The sequence below is a fragment of the Acomys russatus genome, chromosome 3 (genome assembly GCF_903995435.1).
Source record: "Acomys russatus chromosome 3, mAcoRus1.1, whole genome shotgun sequence".
Taxonomy (NCBI): Eukaryota; Metazoa; Chordata; class Mammalia; order Rodentia; family Muridae; genus Acomys; species Acomys russatus.
The window spans coordinates 31995030-32018395 of record NC_067139.1 but is presented as its reverse complement, the minus strand read 5'-3'; the positions used below and the strand labels follow the sequence as shown (position 1 = coordinate 32018395).

Sequence of the window (23366 nt, the reverse complement as noted above, 5' to 3'; positions counted from 1 at the left end):
TGCCAACCCCAGTGGGCCACTTTAAAGGCTCTATAAGGCCTTCTCTCACTCATCTTCTTGGAATAGAGACAATCCTCTGTGGCCTTCGCAGCCCCGTGTGGTGGCTGGGCTCATCCCACCCTCTGGACCCTCCGCTTACTCCCCTATAAAATGATATGGTTGCCTGGGGCCTGTAGATTTACAAGGTAGCATGTAGAAGGAGCCTTGCACTGTTCCTACCTTAGAATGCATTAAAAATGGAAGCTATTGGCCCCATCTCCTTGACTACTCTTCCTTTTATGGCCCTAGAATGTCCAGCTTTGTGGAGCCACCTGACATTGTGAAGAAACTGTCATGGGTGGAAAACTATTGGCCAGATGACGCATTGCTGGCCAAGCCCAAGGTGACCAAGTATTGCCTGATTTGTGTGAAGGACAGCTACACTGACTTCCACATTGACTCTGGGGGTGCCTCAGCCTGGTACCATGTTCTCAAGGTAAGTCACACCCCTTAAGACATACCTCACCCGTGTCCTCGGGACTGCAAGTCCCTCCAAGCCCTGTCTCTAGCCAGGAAGTCACCCACTTCCTGGGCAGGGCAACACTGGGATGGACAGTCTTAGGGCAGGAAGCAGAGGGGATGTGTATGAATGGAGGAGCATTTGGGACCAGTGGCATACCTGTATCTCCCTTTTCTAATGTCCTTAGGGTTCATAAGCAATAAGGGGAGCCCACTAGGTCACCTAGAGCCTAGAATAGAGTGCAGAGGTGCTGGGCTCACTTCCCAGAAGCAACACTGGAGACAGCAGACAAGGTGGTGGGTACCCGAGCCAGCAGGGAGGGTTGGGCTCATCCCTGAGCTCTGGCCTTGCCTGCTGCACACTATGCTTACCTAGACCAGCCACGGCTTGAGCTGGGATGGTACACTCAGGTGCCCACTCTGGCCCTGTGAGGCTCTGAGCAGGCCATCATGGTGTGTGCCTCAGAACATGAGAATGAGGCTCTCTTTTCTTGGTGCAGAGCCTGACCTGGGCTTGCACGTGACCACCTGGAAGCCCAGAATCTCTTGAGAACAGAGCTACCAAGGACTTGCTGGGTGGCGGTTTGCATTTGTATGACACCCCCTGAGCACACACGGAATTTGTAGTGTTGTGAAATAGTAATGGGTGTGCTGCTCCTGACTGTGTCAGGCTCACACACCGACAGCCTTCCTAATGGAGAAACCTATCGTAGGTGGGAGTGGTGAGTCTCAGTGCATGCTCGTCAAGTCAGGATCCATCACCAGGCCCCAGCAGATTGGGCCCCTCCAGGCCCGTTGTCCCTAGCACCCAGTGGACTCTGATACCTGCCTCTGTGCCCCAGCTTCTAGTGGGCTGTATCCCCAGGCCAAGAGTCTCTAGTGGAGTCTATTCCACTCCTAAAATGTCACCAGAACCTCGTAGGCTCTGCCTCCCACATCAGCATTCTCAGCACCCAATGGGCTCTGCCTCTACCCCTGCATCTCAGCACCCAGTGAGCTCTGCCCCATATCACGGTATCCTCAGTACCCAGTGGGCTCTGCTCCCCACCTCTGCATCCTCAGTACCCAGTGAGCTCTGCCACCCACCCAGCATCCTCAGTACCCAGTGGGCTTTGCCCCCCACCCTAGAATCCTCAATACCCAGTGAGCTCTGCCCCACATCCCAGCATCCTCAGTACTCAGTGAGCTCTGCTCCACATCCCAGCATCCTCAGCACTCAGTGAGCTCTGCCTCCACATCCCAGCGTCCTCAGCACTCAGTGAGCTCTGCCTCCCACCCCGCATCCTCAGCACTCAATGGGCTCTGCCTCTACCCTTGTATCCTCAGCACCCAGTGAGCTCTGCCCCACATCCCAGCATCCTCAGTACCCAGTGACCTCTGCCCCACATTCCCAGCATCCTCAGTACCCAGTGGGCTCTGCCCCACATTCCTGATGTTGTGGCTCTGCCACTGGGCTCTTTTGGCAGGGAGAGAAGATCTTCTATCTCATCCGGCCAGCCTCAGCCAACATCTCCCTGTATGAGCGCTGGCGGTCAGCCTCCAACCACAGTGAGATGTTTTTTGCCGACCAGGTGGACAAGTGCTATAAATGCACTGTCAAGCAGGGCCAGACCCTCTTCATCCCCTCAGGTGAGTGTACCACAGAGGGACAGGACCCAGCCTGGTTGGCCACCACATTCACTGCCCCATTCCTCATGCTGCATTCCCCTGACAGGGGTGTCTTGCTGTCCCCTGCCCTGGCCCAGCCCTCATGGAAGGGCCAGCAGTAAACTTTTCATAGCTGGACCTTCCCCAGTCAGCACCATGTTACCTCAGGGCTGTGTGGCCAGCCAGCTTTGGCATGGGAGACCTGGCTCGGTCCGTAGCTCCGGAGGAGAAGGATGGGTGTTTAGAAGTATTCCTCAGGGATGATTACACTAGTGCGATATAAAGGTATGCCCTGAACAGCCGAGGCTGCTGGCTTCTCCTGGAAGATGAGTCCCAGAGCCGAGGAGTCCATTCTGAAAGACATCTTCCCTCTAAAGCAGTTTGAACACATTTTGAGAGTGAAGTGTGGGCCCTGCTGGACCATCCAGTAGCTGATCCAGATGAGGTCCCAGAACCTGACTGAATTCAGCCGCTGACTCTGGCTCTGGGGCCTCTCCTTCCCTGAAGACATCCTCACAGTTACGTTGGGAGACATTATAAGTTTTCTGGAGTCTGGCCCCACCTCCATCCCCCGGGATTAACATCCCTTGAGAGACAAATCTCAGTCTCTAGGGAGAGTGATGGTCCCAGCCCTGTGTCTTCTGACCCCTGTGTAGGCAGGTCTGAGACTTGGGCTCCCTTGCTTGATGGCAGCACTGCCCTGGGGTGCCCTAAGCATGTCCCCGTGGCTCCCAGGCCTCTGTTTCTGTCTGGTACTAGAGTGGTCACAACAGCCTATGTTACCTCAGGCACACTCCCTCCTCCATGTCTCCCAGAGGTTCCTACCTAGCCTGAGCAGTTAGAAACAATGAGGCAAGCCCTGGGCTGGTAGAAGTTGGAGTCCATGATGAGTGGGGGAGGTGAAGGCAGAAGCTAGCCACAGCTTTACGTCTCTCTCCTAGGCTGGATATATGCCACCCTCACCCCTGTGGACTGCCTGGCCTTTGCTGGACATTTCCTCCATAGCCTCAGTGTGGAGATGCAGATGAGGTAGGTGGTCCCCACACTGCTGTCCACCCTTGGACCGGGTGGCCCAATGGGCACCTTGGCTAGACTCCTACCTGGGCTCCGCTTATGGGTTGCTATGCTGACATCTTTGTACTGGGGGGAAGGGGAAATGAGTTCTATGGTCTGGGCTAGGGCCAGGCTAGCAGTGCTTTGGGATCACGAAGGCTGCTGTCGCCTTTCCTGGGCTGTGCCCAGCCTCTCTAGAAACTGCACCCCACTGTGTCCACTCATGGTGTCCATCCCTTTGGGCCACTTCAGGCACAGTGGGGAAGCCTGAGCTGAATCAGTAGCCTGGATTCTCCCTTTGTCACAGCCTGCCTGATGCTCCCTGCACTGATTAGTTCCTTCCTGTGACTTCCAGGGCATATGAGGTGGAAAGGAGATTAAAACTAGGCAGCCTGACTCAGTTTCCCAACTTTGAAACTGCCTGCTGGTACATGGGAAAGCACCTATTGGAAGCATTCAAAGGTACCTGTCACTCCAAGTTGGGTGACTTAAGCCCATAGCCCTAGTCTGAGGGATACCCTGATCCTTTGTGAGCCCTGATCATGACCCCTTAGGCCACATGGGATAAGAAGGCACCTGGGGGGCTTAGGGCATATTCTGACCTACTAAGACTGGGCCTTGGGGTTCCTGGGCAGAGACGGGAGAGAGAAGTGGCCTGCTCAGGGCCCTGTTAGGTAAGCTTCATGTGAAATGGGAGGAGATGGGAGGTCAGCCATTTCCTTTGCAGGGCAGAGGTGCCAGGTGGGTGGGTGGGCACCCCAGATTCTAAGGAGAACCGTTGGCAGTTGGGCGAGCAGCCTGAGGCAGTGGCCTCTGGAAGGCCTCTTGCTGGGACAGCCACCAAGCAGCCACCACACTAACCTGTTGTGTCCTTCCCAGGTTCTCACAAGTCTGGGAAACAGCTGCCCCCACATTTAGTTCAAGGAGCTAAAATTCTCAATGGTGCTTTTAGGTCATGGACGAAGAAGCAGGTAGGAACCTCTTTGTATCTGTCTGAGTGAACAGGGGGCCATGTAGGGAAGATACCAAGGGTGTGTTCTACGGAACAAATGGTAGCCACTGTCTACAGGCTGGCCTACGCTGGCCTGCTAACACTGACCATGGTCCCCTGAGGGGTGTGTTGGACAGATGTGGCTGGTTTGTGCCAGCCTGGAATCATTGGCAGAGCTAGATTCCCCTCAGGAATTTGTGTAAGGACAACTTTCTGTTAACCTGGAAATGGCAGAGAAGCCCCCAGGAAACAGCTGGTGCAATGACCACACATCTGGATCTGGATCTGGACAGGAAGTGCCAGGGATGTGGTTGTGGTTCCTGACACTCAGAAGCCATGCAGCCTGGTGTGATGCTGTGCCTCCCAGCTAACTTGCTTTGTAACCTAGGCACCCCTTTCCTTCTTTGCCCTTTCCTGGGATCCTGTGCACTGGTTTCCTCCTGCCCCTGGGAGCTGTTTCTCAGACAAAGACCACAAGGCTGTTAGCTCTCCATTTGCGTTCTCCTCTTGCCTAGGTTGTGGCTATAGAGGGAAAAGCAGGTCTGGCTTCCCCTAGGGTAACCTGTGATGCTGTTTCCTATGAGGGTCTCTGGCTATTCAGAGCCACCTGCCCCTGGCTACTTGAGGGACAAGGAGTCCCTTCTAGGACAGAGAGAACAAGTGTGAGGCCTCAGAGGACCTAGAGGCAGAGGTCACATAGGGAACCATGTCCGTGGCTGTCTCCACCCATGTGTGGGCCTGGCAGGTGGCGACAGGCCACAGACATGGTTCCCACCCTCATGGGGACCATCCTATGGCTACCATCTCCTTGATAATTAGGGCTGGGATAGTCCAGTGGTCTCTTCCACCTCACCTTAACCGCATGACCATGAAGAAAGCTGGCTCACATCTTCTCTACAGCCAGCTAAGCTAGCCGGTGGTGGCCTCAGGCAATGCCCAGTATTGATGCGTTTTCCACTAACAAAAGTGGCTCAGAGAGAGCAGTCTTACCAGGCAGGGCTCCAGAGCCTTGTGTACCACGCCTTGCTCCACAGAAGCCTCTCACCCCATGGGGTGGCCATGGCGCTGGCTGGGTGGACACAGAGTGGCTAAGGCACTGCAAAGGCCAAGTTGGCACTGACCCTACTGTTCCACAGGCTTTGGCAGAACACGAGGACGAGCTCCCGGAGCACTTCAGGCCCTCGCAGCTCATCAAGGACCTGGCCAAAGAGATCAGGTTCAGCGAGGTAAGGCCATGCCAGGGTGATGGGCCCCTGGGACGAAGGTAGACCCAGAGCTTGATAGCAAATTTCTCTGCATTAGTGGTCATGCCCAAGGCTTATAGAGAGTCTGGGGAGAAGAGTGGAGAACACCAAGCCTAGACTTTGGGTCTCAGTTCTCCTGAGGCTGGAGGAGCTGGTGAGCCTCCTGGACCTGGATAGGGCAGAAGAGCCCAGGAAACTGGGACCTAAGTGTCCCTGTTCTGGGACAAATGTGAGTGAGTTGTAGGGCTGTGTGAATGTTTCTTGATGTTATCAGGCAGTGTGATGAGCATGTCACTTGACAATGTGGAACAAATATGAATGTGTCACATGGTGTCAGCTGTGTATGCCTTTCTCGGCTGACTGCCTCTTCCAACATGGCTATGAGGGTCTCCTGAGTCCTGGCATGGTCTAGAGGGAACACAAATGACCCTCTCCTTTTCCCATACCAGAATGCCTCCAAAACTGTCCGACCTGAAGTAAATGCTGTCACCTCCTCAGATGAGGTCTGTGACGGGGACCGGGAGAAGGAGGAACCACCATCTCCCATTGAGGCTACCCCACCTCGATCCCTCCTGGAGAAAGTGTCCAAAAAAAAGACTCCCAAGACTGTGAAGATGCCCAAGCCATCCAAAATCCCCAAACCTCCCAAGCCCCCCAAAACCCTGAAGCTCAAGGATGGAAGCAAGAAGAAAGGGAAGAAGAGCAAGGAGTCAGCCTCCCCCACCATCCCCAACTTGGACCTGCTTGAGGCCCACACAAAGGAGGCACTCACCAAGATGGAGCCTCCCAAGAAAGGAAAGGTGGGACCCCTGAGCCCCACTCCCTAATGTGCGGAGGCACTGCAGCCCCTGCGTTGGGCCAGACCAGAGGAAACAGCTGGGGCTAATGTGTCTTTGCTGTCCTTTGCTACTGGGTGGGGAGGGGAGACCGGCTGTGGGGTAAGGTCTCTAGAGAGCATAAGGGTCCAGGGTCTGGCTACTGATGAATCTACCCAATTAAAGTACTTCCCTGCCTGTGCCAGCCTAGGCCTGCACATTCAGGCCAAAACCCCAGGTAGATCCTGCTGAGCAGTGAGGCCCCCCTGGGGAGAGAGAGTGGGAGAGCCCAGAGGGTCTGTGCTGTGGTGGGGGTAGCACTCTGGAGGGCTGCTGGGTTGATGTAGCACCAGGGTGGTCTTCACGCAGAGGCCACCCTGCTTAGTTCTCCAAAGGATTAGAACCCACCCCTGGGGCTAAGATGTCTGTTTGAGGAAGACACTAGGCAAAGGCAGAGAACTGGGAGAGGAGATTTCTATGAGGGCCTGAGCCCCTGTGGACAGAGAGAGATGGCCTCCATAAGGAGTCTTACAGAACCTATGAAATTAAGGACTGTTGGCAGCAAGCTTCCTCCTACGTCTTGGGGGCCATCCTTGTGGCTTGTAATATTCCACTGGGGCTGTTCTTCTGGGACAAGGAAGGAAGGAGGAGAACAGGGTGAGTGTGTGTGTGGTAGGTGAATGCGTGGGTGGGTCAACTGATGGCCAGTGAGTGCATAAATGGACAGATGGATAGGTTGGTAAATGGATGGACAGATGGTTAGGTAGGATGGATGAGAAATGAAAGACTAAGTGAACAGATAAATAGATGGGCAGATGAAGGAATGTTTGGACCAGCAGGAGTGACTGGTCTTGCATGCTGTTGTAACCCAAGCCCACTCACTTTCTATGTCTACCTTTGGGTCATGGCTACTTTGTTTGCAGACCCCAAAGAATGTCCTGAGTGTCCCCAATAAGGACACAGTCCACACACAGAATGACGTGGAAAGGCTGGAAATCCGAGAGCAAACTAAGAGCAAGTCAGAGGCCAAATGGAAATACAAGGTGAGGGTGGGGTATAGGCCTGTGACAGGGTATCCCCAGGAGGTGGGGCCATGGGGAAAATCTGTGTGAGTCTGGAGTGACACGGCCTCCTGTAAGCCACCCTCTGTAGACAGTGTCGGTGAAAACCAAGGGTATCATCTTCCCCATGCCTCCCCCTACTGTTGCTTGCCTTCTTCGTGGTCCCATCTCTGGTCCGTTTTCCCACCTCGAGGCTGGGTAGCACCCCAGGATAGGTCCTCTTTGTTGATGGCTAGGCAGCCTTAGCATCCATCAACAGCTTTCCTGAGCATATTCTGGTCCCCAGTTTCACCCAATAACATGGCTTGGGATACTAGTCCCTCATCCCAATGGGCTCAGGGACAACCTTGGTCTTCCTTTCAGAACAGCAAACCTGACTCTTTACTGAAAATGGAGGAGGAGCAGAGGTTGGAGAAGTCACCTCTGGCTGGGAACAAGGACAAGTTCTCCTTTTCTTTCTCCAACAGAAAACTCCTGGGGTATGTGAGAGCCTGGGCAGGGCTGCGGGTGAACATACATATGTCCCACAACGCATACATGCCCTCACACACAGTGCCACTGTGTATGCACTCCATACCACACATAACAAATGCTGTGCATCATCCCGTATGACACAGGCACTCGCATCACTTGCACACTCCTGTGGACATTCCAAATTGTACTTCGCGCCAAACACTCACATATATATATGGCACCATACATGGCACACACACACACACAAGCATATACCTTGCATCATAACCTCCACTAACACCATACACGCATCCCTCACACACCATACATACATGGACGTTTATATACCCTCATCACATACCCATTCCATATGTACGTAAGACATTTATCCCACAGGCATCTCACACCCTACACTCCATCATACTTTACACCCCATGCCGTAGACACATGACACATTTGCACCACACTGTACACTTGGTTGACACCCTTGAGCAATGCTTTTCCAGGCCATTGGTTTCACTCACTGCTGGTCTGTTGCATGGAATTTCTTTGTTTCTGCTTCCAGAACAGTCTAGCTGCTGGACTGGTACATGGAGAATATAGCCTTAGTGAGGGCCAGCTAGGCAGTGGGAAACCTTGAGAGTGGCTGGCAGAGGCCAATGCTGAAGATATGCATAGGGATCAGGACACGGGTCTCTGAGCCCAGTGGCCAGTAGGGTGGGACAGTACACACTCTGCACACTCATGACTCCACGTAAGCTTATGGCTATGACGGGTGCCATGGGGAGGAATGTATGGATTTGGATGCTGAACTAGAAAGGGAAGGCATCAGCTTGGGAGCCAGGTACGCCTCAGCGTGGCCACTGCAGCCTTGGTTCCAGTTGTGTGGCTAGGAAGAGTGCCCACCAAGCACCCTGTCACGTCCATAGGCTCCACACAGTGTATATAGGTGACAAACATGTCCTGCTGAGATATCCTCATTGCCTGCAGAGGTGGCAGCCTCTGTTTCCTCTTGTGTGAAGGGAGGCAAAGGCCTGTGGGTGCTGGAGAGACAGGGCTGGGGACTCTGAGTGACTGTACTCACCATTACCCAGGTGGGTGGAACCCACATGGCCCTGGTCTTGATGAGTCTGCTGCTATCATTTCATTAGAAGTGTCCCTTCTGGGTCCCAGAGAAGCTTCCCAGTGACACCAGTTCTATGAAAGGGCCATGTCATCTAGAAGGAGCCACTAGAACCATGCATATACACATGTGGACGGGTGTTGTGGTCCGGGGCCCAGCTTTAAGGCAGCAGGGCAACTGGCCTTTCCTGAGGATGCTGGAGGCTGCTATGGCCTGGCGTGCTGTCTATCAACACTGCAGGCATCTTCTTCAGCACGCTGTCCCTCCTATTGAGAAAAGTGTGTCCTGAAGGCCCAGAGACGGTCCAGACCAGATGCATTCATGGGGAAAGCACAGCATCCCTGCCTAACCCTAGCAAGAAGAAAGATACAGTATTTCATAGCCCCGTGGAGATGTGTTGAAGAATCTGCAGTGCTGCTGTCTTAGATTTCTTTTTGTTTTGTTTTGTTTTTTAAAAGTATGAAAAAAAAAAAATACATGGGGCTTGGCCCTGTTCTCACCTGAGATTTGATTTAAACCCTGAAAGTCTGTAAAGGAGGGTTGAGGGCTATGCTTGTCAGAACCTGGGCGGGTGGATCATTCTAGAACCTCAGTTGCCTAGGTCCTCCTGCACAGTGCATGGCTGTATATCCTGGGCCTCATACCAGGTGACATGGAGCGAAGGAGGAGGCTGTACGGCTGGGGGACGTCCCCTCTGTGTGCAGACTTTCCACAGTGGAAACTGAAGGTTGCACAGCCCCTGACCAGCTGCTTGCCTTCCAAGTGGATGCTTTCTTCCAGGTCCCTGTGAGGGTCTGCTGCCTGCTGACCTCTCAGGGCTCTGGGATCCCACTGGCCTATCCCTTCTACTCTAGCTCCAAGGCCCTCAGGCCCCCAGGGAGCCCTGGCGTGTTCGGGACCTTGCAGAGCTTCAAGGAGGACAAGGCCAAGCCCGTGCGTGACGAGTACGAGTACGTGTCGGATGACGGGGAGCTGAAGATTGACGAGTTTCCCATCAGGAGGAAGAAGAACGCCCCCAAAAGGGACTTGTCCTGTGAGTGTAGTGGACGTGGGCAGGGGGGTTGGAGTGGTTTCAGCCAAACCCCTAAAGGCCTCTCCACTTGACTGCTGTCTGCTGTGCTTTTTTCAGTCCTGTTGGACAAGAAGGAGGCTCTCCTTGTGCCCGCTGCGAAGCCAAAGCTGGACTCGGCGGCATACAAGGTGAGCCGCCCAGCCGCGCCCTCGGCCTCTGTGGCCTGCTTCTGTCTGATGTACAAGGGCATCCACCCTCCCCCATCCATGGGCTGAGCCGTGATGTGGGGCTGGCATAGGAAGGACATGGTCCTGCTCAGTTCTTGGCACCAGGACTAAGGACCTGCTCCCACCAGGCCTGCCCCATGGGAGATAAATGCAGCAAAGCTTGTCTCCAGGCAATAATGGGTGGCAGGGGCTTGCTCCCCACCAGCAGGGGTCTTAGACGAAAATGACCTCCAAAGCTCGTGCTCTGGCAGAAGAGGGTCATGAGGAGGTCTCAGGTTTCCTGGGGAGCCCAGGAAGCACATGTCCCTGTCCCCTGAGTTGCCCACTGGAGTAAGCTTACCCAGGCTAAAGGGTTTTAGTCACAACATCCCAGTGAAATTCTGGGGCTTTCTTTGGAAAAGCAGTATAGGGTGTGAAGACAACTTTAATCTTTGTGGTGGTTTCGAGGACCCTAGGAAAGGTGGCCCCCACTTCTGTCTCCTGAGGCCCTCGCCCGTAGTGTGAACCCGAGACTACCCTGTGGCAGCTATTAGAACAGAGAGCTCTTTAAGACTCATTTCCCCTTGAAGGGGAAAGCACCTCCCACCCCGAGGCCCTCCCCTGACCAGCTGCTTTGTCCTCTGCAGAGTGACGACTCCTCTGATGAGGGCTCTCTGCACATCGACACGGACACCAAGCCAGGCCGCAATGCCAAAGTCAAGAAGGAGAGCGGGAACTCAGCGGCAGGCATCCTGGACCTGCTGCAGGCCAGCGAGGAAGTCGGGGCGCTGGAGTACAACCCCAACAGGTGGGCCCTGGTGGCAAAGCACTCACGGAGCATGGCTGGCCCTGTGTGCAGGGCCCAACCTCCCATTGCGGGTGCTGGGCTTGCAGAGCAGCAGGGGAAGTCTTCATTGCACTCCTGATGGCCCCAGGCAGACCCATGCCTGGTCGACTTGGGTTTTAAGCACCTGACCACTGTTTGTGTCTCTGAAACTTTATCAGCGTTTCCAGGTGTGGCATGGACAGGTGACTGATGGGGTACAGCCTGCACTCCCCCAAAGACCCTCTATGACACATATGGGGGAACAGTAGTTCCCTTCCAACTCTAGACTCATGGCAGCTTCAGACTCCAGCTGCATAGTTGGGGAAACTGAGGCTCAAAAGCTTAGCCTTCCCATGGCCCACAGGTTGGAGGCAGCAGATACAGGCCTAGGCTCTGGGCTGACCTGACTCAGTGACCAAACTTGGGGCTACTAAAGAGTTGCTCTGGGTGCTGGGCCGTATCTATTTGTGTGTGCCAGTCCCTCATGGTCCCTTATATTCAGGAAGGCAAATTGTAATGCAAGTTTTGACTTTGTAAACTCAGTTATGTTATGTTAATATGTTTTTGTTTTAATCTCAAGTGTGGGGTTTTAGGGAGGGCTTTAGTTTGTCCACAGTCGATAATTGTCTCATGTGGAGCGTGGTCTTTGCCAGCTGGTAACAGCCTGCCTTGAGTGGCATAGAGAGGGGCGTGTTCTAGGACTCTGAGGGAGATAAATAGGAGAGCCTGGGTGGGGGAGAAAATGTAGTGAGAGGTGGTGCTTTGTGGTGTGTAGCAGTTTGGAGACACAAGAGACTAACAGTGTAATGGCTTAGAAATAGAAGGAGAGAAACGTGTCAATGCTGAGGCTGGGAGGAGACTGCTTGCTACGGTTGCTGTTGATGGAGATTGGTATCCCCCTAAAAGGACCCAATTAACCCTAAACAGCTGTGAGAAAGAAAGGGGTCTGCTCCCCTTCTTCTCACTAACATTCTTATACCTAGAGTTAAGGGGTTGGTGGAAGGGGATGCCACAAATAAAATAGAGTTTAAAAATGGGGGTCAATAGCAAGTCCTATGGGCCAGTCTTGGGTGTCTATTCCCACATCTGCCTGAATAGTTCTTAGCTGACTGCCTTAGGCAGCAGCTCATTTTGACTCTGAGGCTGCTCCAGCAGGTGGAGGCCTAGGTCAGGCCTGCTTGTAGATGACATGAGATTCCGGAAAGGTGGTGGATTAAGGGCTTGATTGAAACAAGCTTTTGCTAAAATTAGTTGGCCATATTTTATTTCATAGATTACTGTTTTGTATGTGATATCATATTCACAAGCCAGCCAGCCTCAGGAGCTTTCCTAGTGGCAGTGAAGCATGATGGGAGGGGGTATGCATGGCTTTGGGCAAGGATACTGGCTCAGCCTGGCATGACCCAATGAGAGCCTTGGTGTCCACGTGGTGAAGCCTGGCTGTGGCCTCTTCCCATTGGAGCACCTCTACACTCAAGACTGCGGCCCTGCCAGGCATGGTGGCCCAAGCCTGTAACCCCAGCAGAGGCAGGTGGATCTCTGCGAGTTCGAGGCCAGCCTGGTCTACAAAGCACGTCCAGGACAGCCAAAGCTACACAGAGAAACCCTGTCTTGAAAACAAGCAAACAAAAAGACTGTGACCCTTTCAGGGCTTTACAGTTTCTGGTGGTGGGGATGCCTAGCTTCTGGGACAAAGTATGTGCTCGCTAACATTTTGATGACTGATGTTGGGATCTGAGAGACACCCCCGAACACCCTGGATCCTCCATGGCCTCAATGGAAAGGCCAGGGAAGTTGAAACATGGGGTGAACCAGGCACCACTCAGGATGAGTGCAGACAGGGCCAAGAGGCTTGGCCTTAGCCATCAGGGGTCTTGTTAGGGTGCTGTGGAGAGAGAGCTCTGGGTGGCATGGTGATGGGACACAGATGGGGGCATTTGAACCCTCACGTGTGAGGCCAGGGGGAGGCTGTCTGCTGATGAGAAACCAGAGCTGCTGTGGCCCCATGCCCCAAGTCTGGGAGAGTGCTTTGCAGACACGTGTGTCCTCAACACACGTGCCTCAGAGGCCAGCCAGCTCCCTCAGCCTGCCGCGGGCAGTTCCTCTCCCAAAGTCTCCCATTTGGAGTATGGGTCAGTTTTTGATGGTCCGTTTGCTCTGTTTTAAGTACTGACTGGAAAAAATACAGCTGAAGAAAACGGAGGAAAATATGTTAATTTCTTGTGGATGGTTTGCTTGGTGTTTACTGCTATGGGAAAAGGAGGGGATTTGGGTATGGTAATTGGAGGATTAAAGTATTATTTTCCATGATGACTAGTTAAACTTTGTTCATTGGTTCTCCAGCAACCTTGCAGAATGACGGGCCAGCTGGGTCTGGGGTCACCCAGATGTCATGGGTGGCAGCTCATGTCCAAGTGGGCTCTCATGGGGGGTCTTGCCATCAGTGTTTAGTGCCCTTGTGGTGGATGTCTTGTGGCATTTCCCTGAGGCCTGGGTTGAGAGGAGGATAGAGCTTTATACCTTGAGGGCACAAGGTGAGCTATTTGTTCCTGCCCATGACCTGCCCCTGCTCAGAGAAGTCCACAAGACTCGTCCAGCTGCACAATGCCAGGACAGCTGCTAGCCTGCGAAACGTAGCCCTGCATTGTGCACAGGGCAGGGCAGGCTTAATGATGGTGGCTCCAGCCTTTCTGTCTGCAGGACTCAGGGCTGTGTGACTTGGGCCTTCCATTATGGCTTCAGCCTAGGAGGCAGCTGTCATAGAGGGCTGTGGAGACACTGGCTTCCCTCAGTCCATGGGGCATTAGCCTAGGAGATAGCTTTTCTCCAAGCTCACCTGTCCAGCCCCATCTCTCTGACAACCACCCCCAACCACCACCACCAAACAGGGCCTTCTCTAGAACCCTCGTGTTCTGAGCAGTGGCTTCCCTGGGTTTCTGTTAGAGCTCTCGCTGGGGTCCTTCAGCCTGTACTTAAGGTGGTCTGCCCTCCACGGCCTCACACATGTGGCATCTTCAGCAAGTGGAGGGAGGGGGGACACCTGTCTGCACAATGCTGTTTGCTCTCACTGCCACTCATTACCATTTTGGCCCTGGGCCTGCCATGAAATCATCTCCTAACACACCCTCTTCCTCAAAGGCTGTGATGCTTTCTCCTGAAAAGGAGCTTTTTCTAAAAGTGCTCCAAACACTCGTGTGTCCCGGGTGTGTACGATACAGCAAGAGAGGGCCTAGAGACAAGAGGACTTTGATGCTGGAGGCTCAGGAGAAAAGGGACCATGGAGTAAGGGAGGGGAACAGGGGGTCCTGTGTGGCTCTGGTCCAGACCATGACCTAGGTGGCTCATGTGGTAGGTGTCCCTGGTACTGGTAGTGTTTTTCTTCACCAGCTGGAGCAAGCCATTCTTTTCTAGGCTGGGCTCATCCGTAGCCCAGCTGAGCTAGGATAAGTAAGTCTCCAGAGGGAGCTCCCACTGGGCCTGGTCTTCATGGGGCCGGGGGAAGTTTGGCTCTTTGGGCATCATGTGGCCATTTGGATCCTGTGCTAGACCTGACTCAGAATCTCCCGACAGGGCCTAGGTGTGGGCATTTTTTAAAGCAACCCAGGTGGTTCTAACTTAGACAAGTGAAAAGTCTAGGCTGGAGGAGGTGAGTGGGTTGAGCCAGCACAGAGCCTGAGGAAGCCAGAGCTAGATCCTGTTGGAGCATCTGGTGGAGACCGTGGAGACCACCCAGGAGCCACCTCAGACTTAGCCCCTAGGGTCTTTGCAGTCCAATAGCAGCCAGGCTTCGGGTCTGTGGGATGATGGTGATCGCCGCTCCCTGAACCTAGTCTGGGATGCTCTTTCTGGAAGGCAGGGTACAAGGGCAGCCAGGAAGAGGTGAGGCCGTGGGACAGTAGACAGAGGCCTTGCTAGAAAAAGCACAAAAAGGGTATGGCAACAAAGACTTGGCAGAAGTATGCAGACGGAACCCCGTGGGCAGTCCTGCATGGGTCTAGAAGAGAGGAAAACGGGGGTGCAAGAGAAAGCTTGCAAGTCTGAATGGAGGGATCCAGAGAGGGGAGACTGGCTGAGCTGGGCATGGTTGTGCCTAACCAAGAGATATGTAGGCACAGATACAGATGTTAGCAGGCATATAGGGATATAGGGTGAGGGTGCAGGGTCAAGTACCGGTGTGGATGAGTAGATGTAGATGAAGGTGTAGGTGTAGTTGAGGGTGTAGGAACAGGTGTAGAGTGTAGATGGGTGTGTATGCAAGCATAGGTGAGGGTGCAGGGGTAGATATGGGTGAATGCGTGTACAGGTAGAGATGAGGATGAGGTACAGGTAGAGATGTGGGTATGGATGCAGGTATGGGTGAGGGTATGGGCATAGATGGGAGGTGTAGATGAGGCTCTGGGTCTATACTTGGTCATAGGAGAGGACTGGGGACTTTTCCATTTCAATGTGGGAGTGAGGAGACGGAATGTTCCTGGTTAGGATTGAGGTCATGGTCAGCTGTGGACAAGCGTGGAGAGCTGGCAGTGTACAGGAGTCAGGCAGCTGAACCAACCTCTGGCCAACTCAAAAGTTGTGGGAACCCGCATTGTGGTGCAGGCTCTGATCCCATCTGCCACCCTGTAGGTTTCCTTATTCTAACCCAAGGCCTCTTTTCCCTTCCTGGAGTACGGCTGAGTATACAGAGGGGCTTTCCAGCCTTTTCCCACTGTTAGGTCATCAGCCCACATCACTGTTATCTGCTGGCTGCCCAGGCCAGTGTGTATATAGCCATGGGCTTTGGGCTACAGTTACAGCACCTTGGCCTGCAAATTGTGGGCCATGAGCTACAGGGCTCTAGTCTGTGATCCAAATATCCTGGCTGTCAGCCAAGGGCCACCATGGCTGAGTGCCTGTTGTCTCTCTGTGTCCCCAGCCAGCCCCCTGCCTCACCCAGCACACAGGAAGCCATTCAGGGAATGCTGTCCATGGCCAATCTGCAGGCCTCTGACTCCTGCCTGCAGACCACATGGGGCACTGGCCAGTCCAAGGGCGGCTCGCTGGCAGCCCATGGTGCCAGGAAGAATGGCAGTGGCAGCAAAGGCACGGGCAAGCGCCTGCTGAAGAGGACTGCCAAGAACAGTGTGGATCTGGAGGACTATGAGGAACAGGACCACCTGGATGCTTGCTTCAAGGACTCAGACTATGGTAAGAGTGGCCGCAGGGCAGAGATTCTGCCTGTAGGGGGCAGCACTGGTAGGAACAGGCCAAAGGAGGCCCATGAGCTACAGTCCAAACTGCAAAACCCATCTTGTGCTGGGGTATGTGGTGACACATGCCTTTAATCTCAATGCTTTGGAGGCACAGACAAGGTGGATCTCTGTTCTGTGTTCTGGGCCAGCCTGGTCTACACAGTGAATTTCAAGCTAGCCAGGGCCACACAGTGAGACCTTATCTCAAACCAAACCAAACCACCACTATTTGGAAGCCTGTCATTTCATTACCTGGGTAACTGCCGCCGTGGTCCATTTCAGAATCTCTTCCCTATAAGGAAACTTTGTCCTCATCCACAGTTTGTTGCTCCCTACCCTTGGCCACTTGTCATGTGCTTCAAGTCTCTGTGGATTTGTTTCGGACATATCACCCAAATGGATCAGGTAGCATGTGACTCTTTGTGGGCCCTTGCATTCTGTGGCTCATGCCAGAATTTCCTTCCTCTTCCAGGCTGAGTAGTATTCTCTCCTGTGTAGGAAGTATATGAAAGTCCACGCATACACTCATCCCTGGGCCCGTGAGCTCTTCTTTTGGCTGCTGTAATCATGTGTATGTACAGGTTCCTCTTGATACCTGTGCTCTCATCCCTTGGCTGTGTCTCTGGGAGGGTCCTGCTGGGCCATGAGTCACTGTGTAGTTTTGGCTTTCTGAGGGCTTACCTGACAGATGTTCATGCAGCTGAATGTTTTTCAGTGACAGGGCCTTGGGGTCACTGCCCTGACCTTGTCTGTCAGATGGAAAAGCCAAGGCCCAAGGGTGAACCTGCAGCCATACATGAGGGTCAAAACCCAACAAGGCTCTGGCCGTCTGCCATGCCTCCTACCAGCAGGACCTGCCTGGCTCGGACATCAGATTTGTCACACCCCACTTCAGGAACACCCCAGCATTGTGCCAAAGGTGCTAGTCCAGGCTTCTTGTGCCCAGGGCTGACATAGGTGTAGTCCGGTGCCTTGCTGGTGGCCAGAGGCTTGGGTCTACTGATGTAGGCCGCTGTGAAGGGCTCTCCTGAGAAGGGGGTCTGCCCTACTCGTGCTGCACAGATCTAGGCTCCATGATATGTGTGCTCTGCTTGTATATAGAGAGTTGGCAGCCAAATGAACTCCTGTTTCCTCTTTCTTTGGGGGTGTGGAGTGCCAGGCCCTGCTGCCCTGCCCCCAGAATCCCCAGGCCTGGAGGTTTCTCAGTAGGCCTTGGGTAAAGGAAGCAGGACCTGCAGTGCACCTGAGCCAGCGAAGCTTGTCCGCGGCCGTGCAAGCCACTAGGCGGGCACCTTCTCCCGACCTGCCAGGAGGGTCTTGGGGCTTCAGAGACAGTGGAATTAGCCCGGTCCTCTCAGCTTCTCTGTCCCTACTGCAGCAGCCTCCCAGAAGGGCTGCACGCCTCAGGCTCCTGAAGCCACTGATCCCAAGTGACTAAGGGCTTTTCAGGCACAGGCACAGCCAGCAGCTTGTGTAGGCACTCTCCTGCCTCTTGCTATGGCAGCTTCAGTTTCACAGCAGGCTTGAGAACCTAATGACAGGTCCGTGGGCCACTGCAGCACCACTGCAACCCTCGAGCCCTGGCTGCACCCAATTGCTCAGGGACCTGCTCTCCTATTGCCTCCTGCAGTTTACCCCTCCCTGGAGTCTGATGAAGATAACCCTGTCTTCAAGTCCCGGTCAAAGAAGAGGAAAGGCTCAGACGATGCTCCCTACAGCCCCACAGGTAGAGTTGGGCTGGGGGTCTGACATGTGGCCACTGAGGACATAGATGTGGCTCTAGGCATATCTGGGGGAGATTGGTCAGCTCCCCATAGGCTCTGTGGGACTCTGCTATGTGTCTTGGGATCTCTGAGCCTAGACCTCACTCTAGAAGCTTCTCACTTGGGGCCCCTCCTCTCCAGTGTCCTCTGTAGGAAAACCTAGGAGGGGCACCCAGAACATGCTGGGTGGATGGGATCAGGCATGTCCCCCTTTGAAGGTCCCCTGCCTGGGTAACTATCGCCATGGTCCATTTCAGAATCTCTGCCCTATAAGGAAACGTCCCCACTCACAGTTTGTCCCTCCCCAGCCCTGGCCACTTGCCATGTGCTTCAGGTCTCTGTGGATTTGTTTTGCCCAGTTTTCTGGGCCTCCCATATCGCCTCATAGTGTGGCACCACCCTGGGGAGAAGGGATGAGATATGGCTTCCCATCTGGAAAGGTAGATACTCATGGTCCCCCAGATTCAGAGATGGTCTGGGCTGAATGGGCCACCACTTCCGGTGCTGATTGGTTGGCCTTCCCTGTGTCTCCCACAGCCAGGGTCGGCCCGTCGGTGCCAAGGCAAGACAGGCCTGTGCGTGAGGGGACCAGAGTGGCCTCCATCGAGACTGGGCTGGCAGCTGCTGCAGCCAAGCTGTCCCAGCAGGTGAGGAGACTGAAGGGTTCTTGCAGGAGTATGCCTCCATTGTGTGATGTTAGGCTAACCTCCAGATACCTCAGCCACTGTCCCTGGGGGGAGACTGCCAGGGATAGGGTCTGTCAGGAAGGAGAGTGGCTTCAAATACTGAGAAGGTACAAGGGAGGCAGGTGCACAGCCCGTGCCCCTTACCCTAGGGGCACCTCTCACTAACATGGTTGCTCTCTGGTGCCCAGGATACCCTTGTTAAATGCCTCTAGGGACTGCTCCTGTTCCCAAGGGTCCTGGTACTTTTAAGTGGTACACATAGGCCTTGTGTCTACCTGCTCCTCTCACTGGTCATTTGTTGGCAGAACTCACAGCGGGCTCACATGGGCCAGGCTTTCTGCCTTGGGCTTGGTGGGAGAGACTCAGCCACTGCTCTCTATGCTTCCTACCCAGTGGAGATCTGAGCTCCTGGAAGCCTGCATCTGGGTGGAGGCTGAGCTGGCTATGCTCCACTCTGATGGTACTTGGGGCAGCTGATGGGTAGCACAACTCTGCACTTTGTTCCTAGGAGGAGCAGAAAAACAGGAAGAAGAAGAACACCAAAAGGAAGCCGACTCCTAACACTGCCTCCCCCTCCATCTCCACCTCCACCTCCACCTCCGCCTCTACGGGTACCACCTCGGCCTCCACCACCCCGGCCTCCACCACCCCAGCCTCTACCACCCCAGCCTCTACCACCCCAGCCTCCACCAGCACAGCCAGCAGCCAAGCATCACAGGAGGGCAGCTCACCTGAGCCCCCACCTGAATCACACAGCAGTAGCCTGGCTGACCATGAATATACAGCAGCCGGCACGTTCGCAGGGGCCCAGGCTGGGCGTGCCTCCCAGCCCATGGCCCCTGGAGTCTTTCTCACACAGAGGCGGCCTTCTGCATCATCCCCCAACAACACTGCTGCCAAAGGTACCCCTTCTGCCCTGTCTGCCCCTGCTCTTAGGAAGCACACTGCAAGGGGCATTCTGGCCCCAGGGCGGCAGGTGCTGGGCATCTGAGACAGTTATGTTCCGTGAATCTGCATGGTCCCCACCCTTCACATGAATGTCCACTGCTGGTCTGTCTAGTCATGTGAAAGACACGGGCTAAAATCAGGAGATAAGGCCTGATTAGGCCTCATCAGTATCAAACTTGAGGACTAGTCTTCAGCTCAGTGCTCTGGCTCAGGCACGTGGTTAGCTGTTTGCCAAGGTGAAGCTGGGTGTGATATGAGCCAAGCTGGTGGATTAAGCCCCTCTGTGGGTTAGAGTGTCATACCAGTCAGGCCCTGTGGAAACCCTGGGCCCTCCCTTACCCCACCTAGTTACACTGCAGCCTGGGCCTGGTGGCCAAGGTTTGGTGGCATGGTTACTTATGGTGGCTGCCTGAGATGACCTTGTTGCCTCGGGGATGGGGGGTAGTGTTGGGTGGCAGGGTGGTCTCATATCTTATCCATGCCATCCTGAACTAAGTCCATCATGGCCCCTCTGAGCACTTTGGGTCCCTGGGGGACTTCTGAGTCCAGGGCTCAGCCTGGCTGGCTGGTTTTACAGAGGTGGGTCGGGAGGGAGTAGAGGGCCTATGGTACCCTACCCTCCTGCAGCTGCCACTTTTGATATTTTTCTTTAAAAAAAAAAAAAATCTCTCCCTGCCTCTGTAGGAAAACGTACAAAAAAGGGCATGGCCACCGCCAAGCAAAGGCTTGGAAAGATCTTGAAGATCCATCGGAATGGGAAACTGCTCCTCTAAGGCTTGGAAAGCCAGGATCCTTCTGCTCTGCTCAGGACCCCCGGAGCCCCGCTACATCAGTCCCTTCCAGGAGGGTGGCCATGCCGCCTGGCCCAGGGAGGGCCTTCCTCCTCCTGGCCACCTCTCCCCAACACGCGCATCTGTCCCTTGAGCAGGTGGAGTGAGCGGAGCATGGCCGTCCCTTGTTGTGAACATGGACATCCTTTCTCAAGTTGCTTAGAGTGACCGGAAAGTGGCCCTGCCGACTTACGGACCATTCTGGTTTCAGGACAGCCTCCAGGCACCCCACCGGAGCCGGGTGACCTCTATGGCTCTGCTTGGGAGCATGAGGCCTTCCAGGAAGGTGCAGTGAGCCACGCTCACCAGCCCGAGTCGGAGCTGGCCCCAGGCTGGCAGCCTCCAAAGGCGTAAAACAAGGCGAAGGACACAGAGAAAGAGAGGAGCTGTGGGGTATTGAATGTCCCCCTCCTCCTCTTCCTGAGCGAGTCTTACAGCACTTGACCAGTGAGGACAGGTTACCCCAGCTCCCTGGCTGGCAGGTAGCAGGCCAGATAGTGGGTGTCACACCCCAAATGCCTGGGGACAGTTGGAGTTGTCAGGACCCACAGTTAAGTTGGTGTGTTAGTGGGTGGAGGAGCCATTGTGAGGGGTCACAGGGGAAGGGTGACAGCTCAACCACGTCTTAGGGTCCGGGGGACCCAGGCTAAGCCACGTGGAGGGGCCCCACTCTGGAACAGCACTTCTAGGCCAAGGCACCCTGCCCCGAGTGGGCAGACAGGTGAGCAGGGCCACGGGGCTGGAGCCAGCAAGGCAGCGCTTGTCTGAGCCCCTGGGTGGCTTTGTGAGCACTGGGCCATCTCAGGTGGCATGTCCACCCATTGACATGGAGGGGCTGGGTTTGTTTCTCAGGCAATCCTGTATTTTCATTTTAGATGTATTTCCGGAAGCATATTTTTCATAGAATGTAGCGTGTAAATAGCTTTTTAAATGACTTCTTTTTTACAAGAGCAAAAGTATCTCTAGGAATTTCTTTCTATAGAGCCCTTCATTAACCTTTATACGAGTTTTTGCTCCCCCACCCCACCCCTTCTCTGATGGACGGTCGGGTTCTGGCCCCACCCCCGGCCCCACCTCTTTTTCTTTCCTTTCCTTTTGTTACTCTTCTTATTTTCCTCTTAGGAACTAAGGTATTGCCTGAAAAACAACGGCGTCTGCGCGGCCTTACACTCTGTCTTTCAGAGCGGATAGTACACAGACTCCCTCCCACACGCCCTGAAGCCGCGTCTCCAGCAGTCTCACACCAGCTCCTCGCTCTCCTTCTTGTATGACGAGGGTCGAGGATGCAGTTATTTTACTAGCACCTTGTGAAGTATTTGTGTTTCGTGATGCTGTAATTTATTAATGTTTGTAGCTTTTTATATTTGTACATTTCTTATGAGGTTCGTTTCTACACCCGTTACCTGGATGTGTTTGTCCATGAGGAGATGCAGTTTGGCGGAGGCCTTATCCACTCCCACTTGACCTGTTTGGAGGGGCGCCGTCCCCAGGGCCCGGGGCTGGGAGAGGGGCATCTTGCGGGCCCCAGGCTTACTCAGAACTGGTGTTTTTAAAGTTTCCTTGACCCTGTCCTTGTGAACATTTCTATAATCTTAACCCGGGCATCAAGCTGTTCTCTCTTTTTCTCTCTTTTTAATTTTATTATTATTTTGGCGACATGTACATTTCTAACAAAGTTTATCGTGGCTATTAAAGTGTTCTATTTCCCAGTTCATATTACTCTTGTATCGAGTCCATGAGGTCTAAGGCAACTTAGACCAAAGTTTTAAAAAAGTAAAAATATTTCAGGTTTTGTACAGAACCATGTCTTTGTCGTACTTACCTCCTTCACCACTCTTCTCTTGCCTGTGGGGCACCTGAAGACGGAACCAGCTTTGTGAGGCTTACCTGGCTCCAGCGGGCTCTGGCTGGGCGAACTCTTGGGTGGGTGTGTCTTTTAGCCCCCACTGATGTTTGCAGCAAGCCAACAGAAGCTACCCTGCCCATGACATTCACTGAAATGACAGGATGTCCATTGAGATGATGTGACAGTGCCATAGGCAAGGCTAAGGAATGGGTACCAGTTCTCTTTGGGGAGGAAGCTGATGACAGCTGGTGAACAGCCACAACCTGCTGAGCAGGACCCTGTGCTCTCCGAGCCCCACATGCACCTGGGTGTCACCCAGTGACAGTGACTAGAGCTGAACATGGGGGTGGGCTTGCAACTTCTAGATAAGGAACTTGAGACCAGTGTGTAGCCAAGGCCATCCGGATACAAGGAGCCAGCGCGAGACCTCTGCCAGCACCCTAAGCAAGCCTTGAAGCAGATAGCCAGGCGTGGATATGAGCTGGTTGGTGTGACTCCTTGTGCCTATTGACATGCAACGCATCACATGGCCTTGGGTGAGCTCCTTTAAGCCTTGTGTTCTCTGGTGCTCAGAAGAGAGGCTCCAACCCGGAGCTGTGTGACTGAGTCCTTGGTGGTGGTTGGGGAGGGGGAGGTAGGGGGCACCAGCTACATAGCCTCTTCCATGGGGATGGGTCCCAGTGTTGCCACTAGGTGGCGCCTTGGGCCCATGCTGAGCTCCAGGCTTCAGGCACCTGGGCTGTATAGCCTTTCATGCCCTACCCTAATGAGCCATGGGGTGGTCTGATGACAACCCTCCCTCCCCACCTTGTGCCACCTGCTGAGATGGTCCCCACCCTATCCCTGAAGCATAGAAGTGGCACCCAGCCCTGGCCCCCCCACCCCCATGCAACAACACTCCAAGTCTGACATCTGGGCCTCTCACCACCCTCAGCCTTGTCAGGCTTGGAGCCCAGGGTCCCTGCAGCAGGGCTGGTTGGTCAGTCCACCCCCTTTCTGAGGTGGTTGTGAGGGCCGTCAGGGAGCTGAGGATCCTGGGCATGGGAAGAGCTTCCCAAGGACACCCAGCATTTCCCTTCCAGCCAGCATGTGCCATGAGGAGAACTTTTGCTGTGTGCTAGGTAGCCTGTATGTAT

General features: G+C 54.2%; 1 protein-coding gene across 2 annotated transcripts in view; it reads left to right on the top strand.

Moving 5' to 3' along the window:
• Window positions 1-21414, top strand: part of Phf2 (PHD finger protein 2) — a 68574-nt gene extending 47160 nt beyond the window's left edge. The window contains exons 6-22 of one of the 2 annotated variants that reach the window (XM_051170942.1): window positions 289-475; window positions 1965-2127; window positions 3087-3174; window positions 3554-3660; window positions 4078-4169; window positions 5326-5415; window positions 5883-6233; window positions 7172-7291; window positions 7673-7788; window positions 9740-9918; window positions 10015-10085; window positions 10751-10911; window positions 15842-16113; window positions 17788-17883; window positions 18458-18567; window positions 19115-19217; window positions 20239-21414. In XM_051170942.1, coding sequence (XP_051026899.1) covers window positions 289-475; window positions 1965-2127; window positions 3087-3174; window positions 3554-3660; window positions 4078-4169; window positions 5326-5415; window positions 5883-6233; window positions 7172-7291; window positions 7673-7788; window positions 9740-9918; window positions 10015-10085; window positions 10751-10911; window positions 15842-16113; window positions 17788-17883; window positions 18458-18567; window positions 19115-19217; window positions 20239-20327 — 2395 coding nt within the window. In that variant the 3' untranslated portion in view covers window positions 20328-21414. Of the gene's footprint in view, window positions 1-288; window positions 476-1964; window positions 2128-3086; window positions 3175-3553; window positions 3661-4077; window positions 4170-5325; window positions 5416-5882; window positions 6234-7171; window positions 7292-7672; window positions 7789-9739; window positions 9919-10014; window positions 10086-10750; window positions 10912-15841; window positions 16114-17787; window positions 17884-18457; window positions 18568-19114; window positions 19509-20238 lie in introns of both variants that reach the window. The other variant, XM_051170933.1, reaches the window with a different exon arrangement.
• The last annotated feature ends 1952 nt before the right edge of the window (window positions 21415-23366 follow it).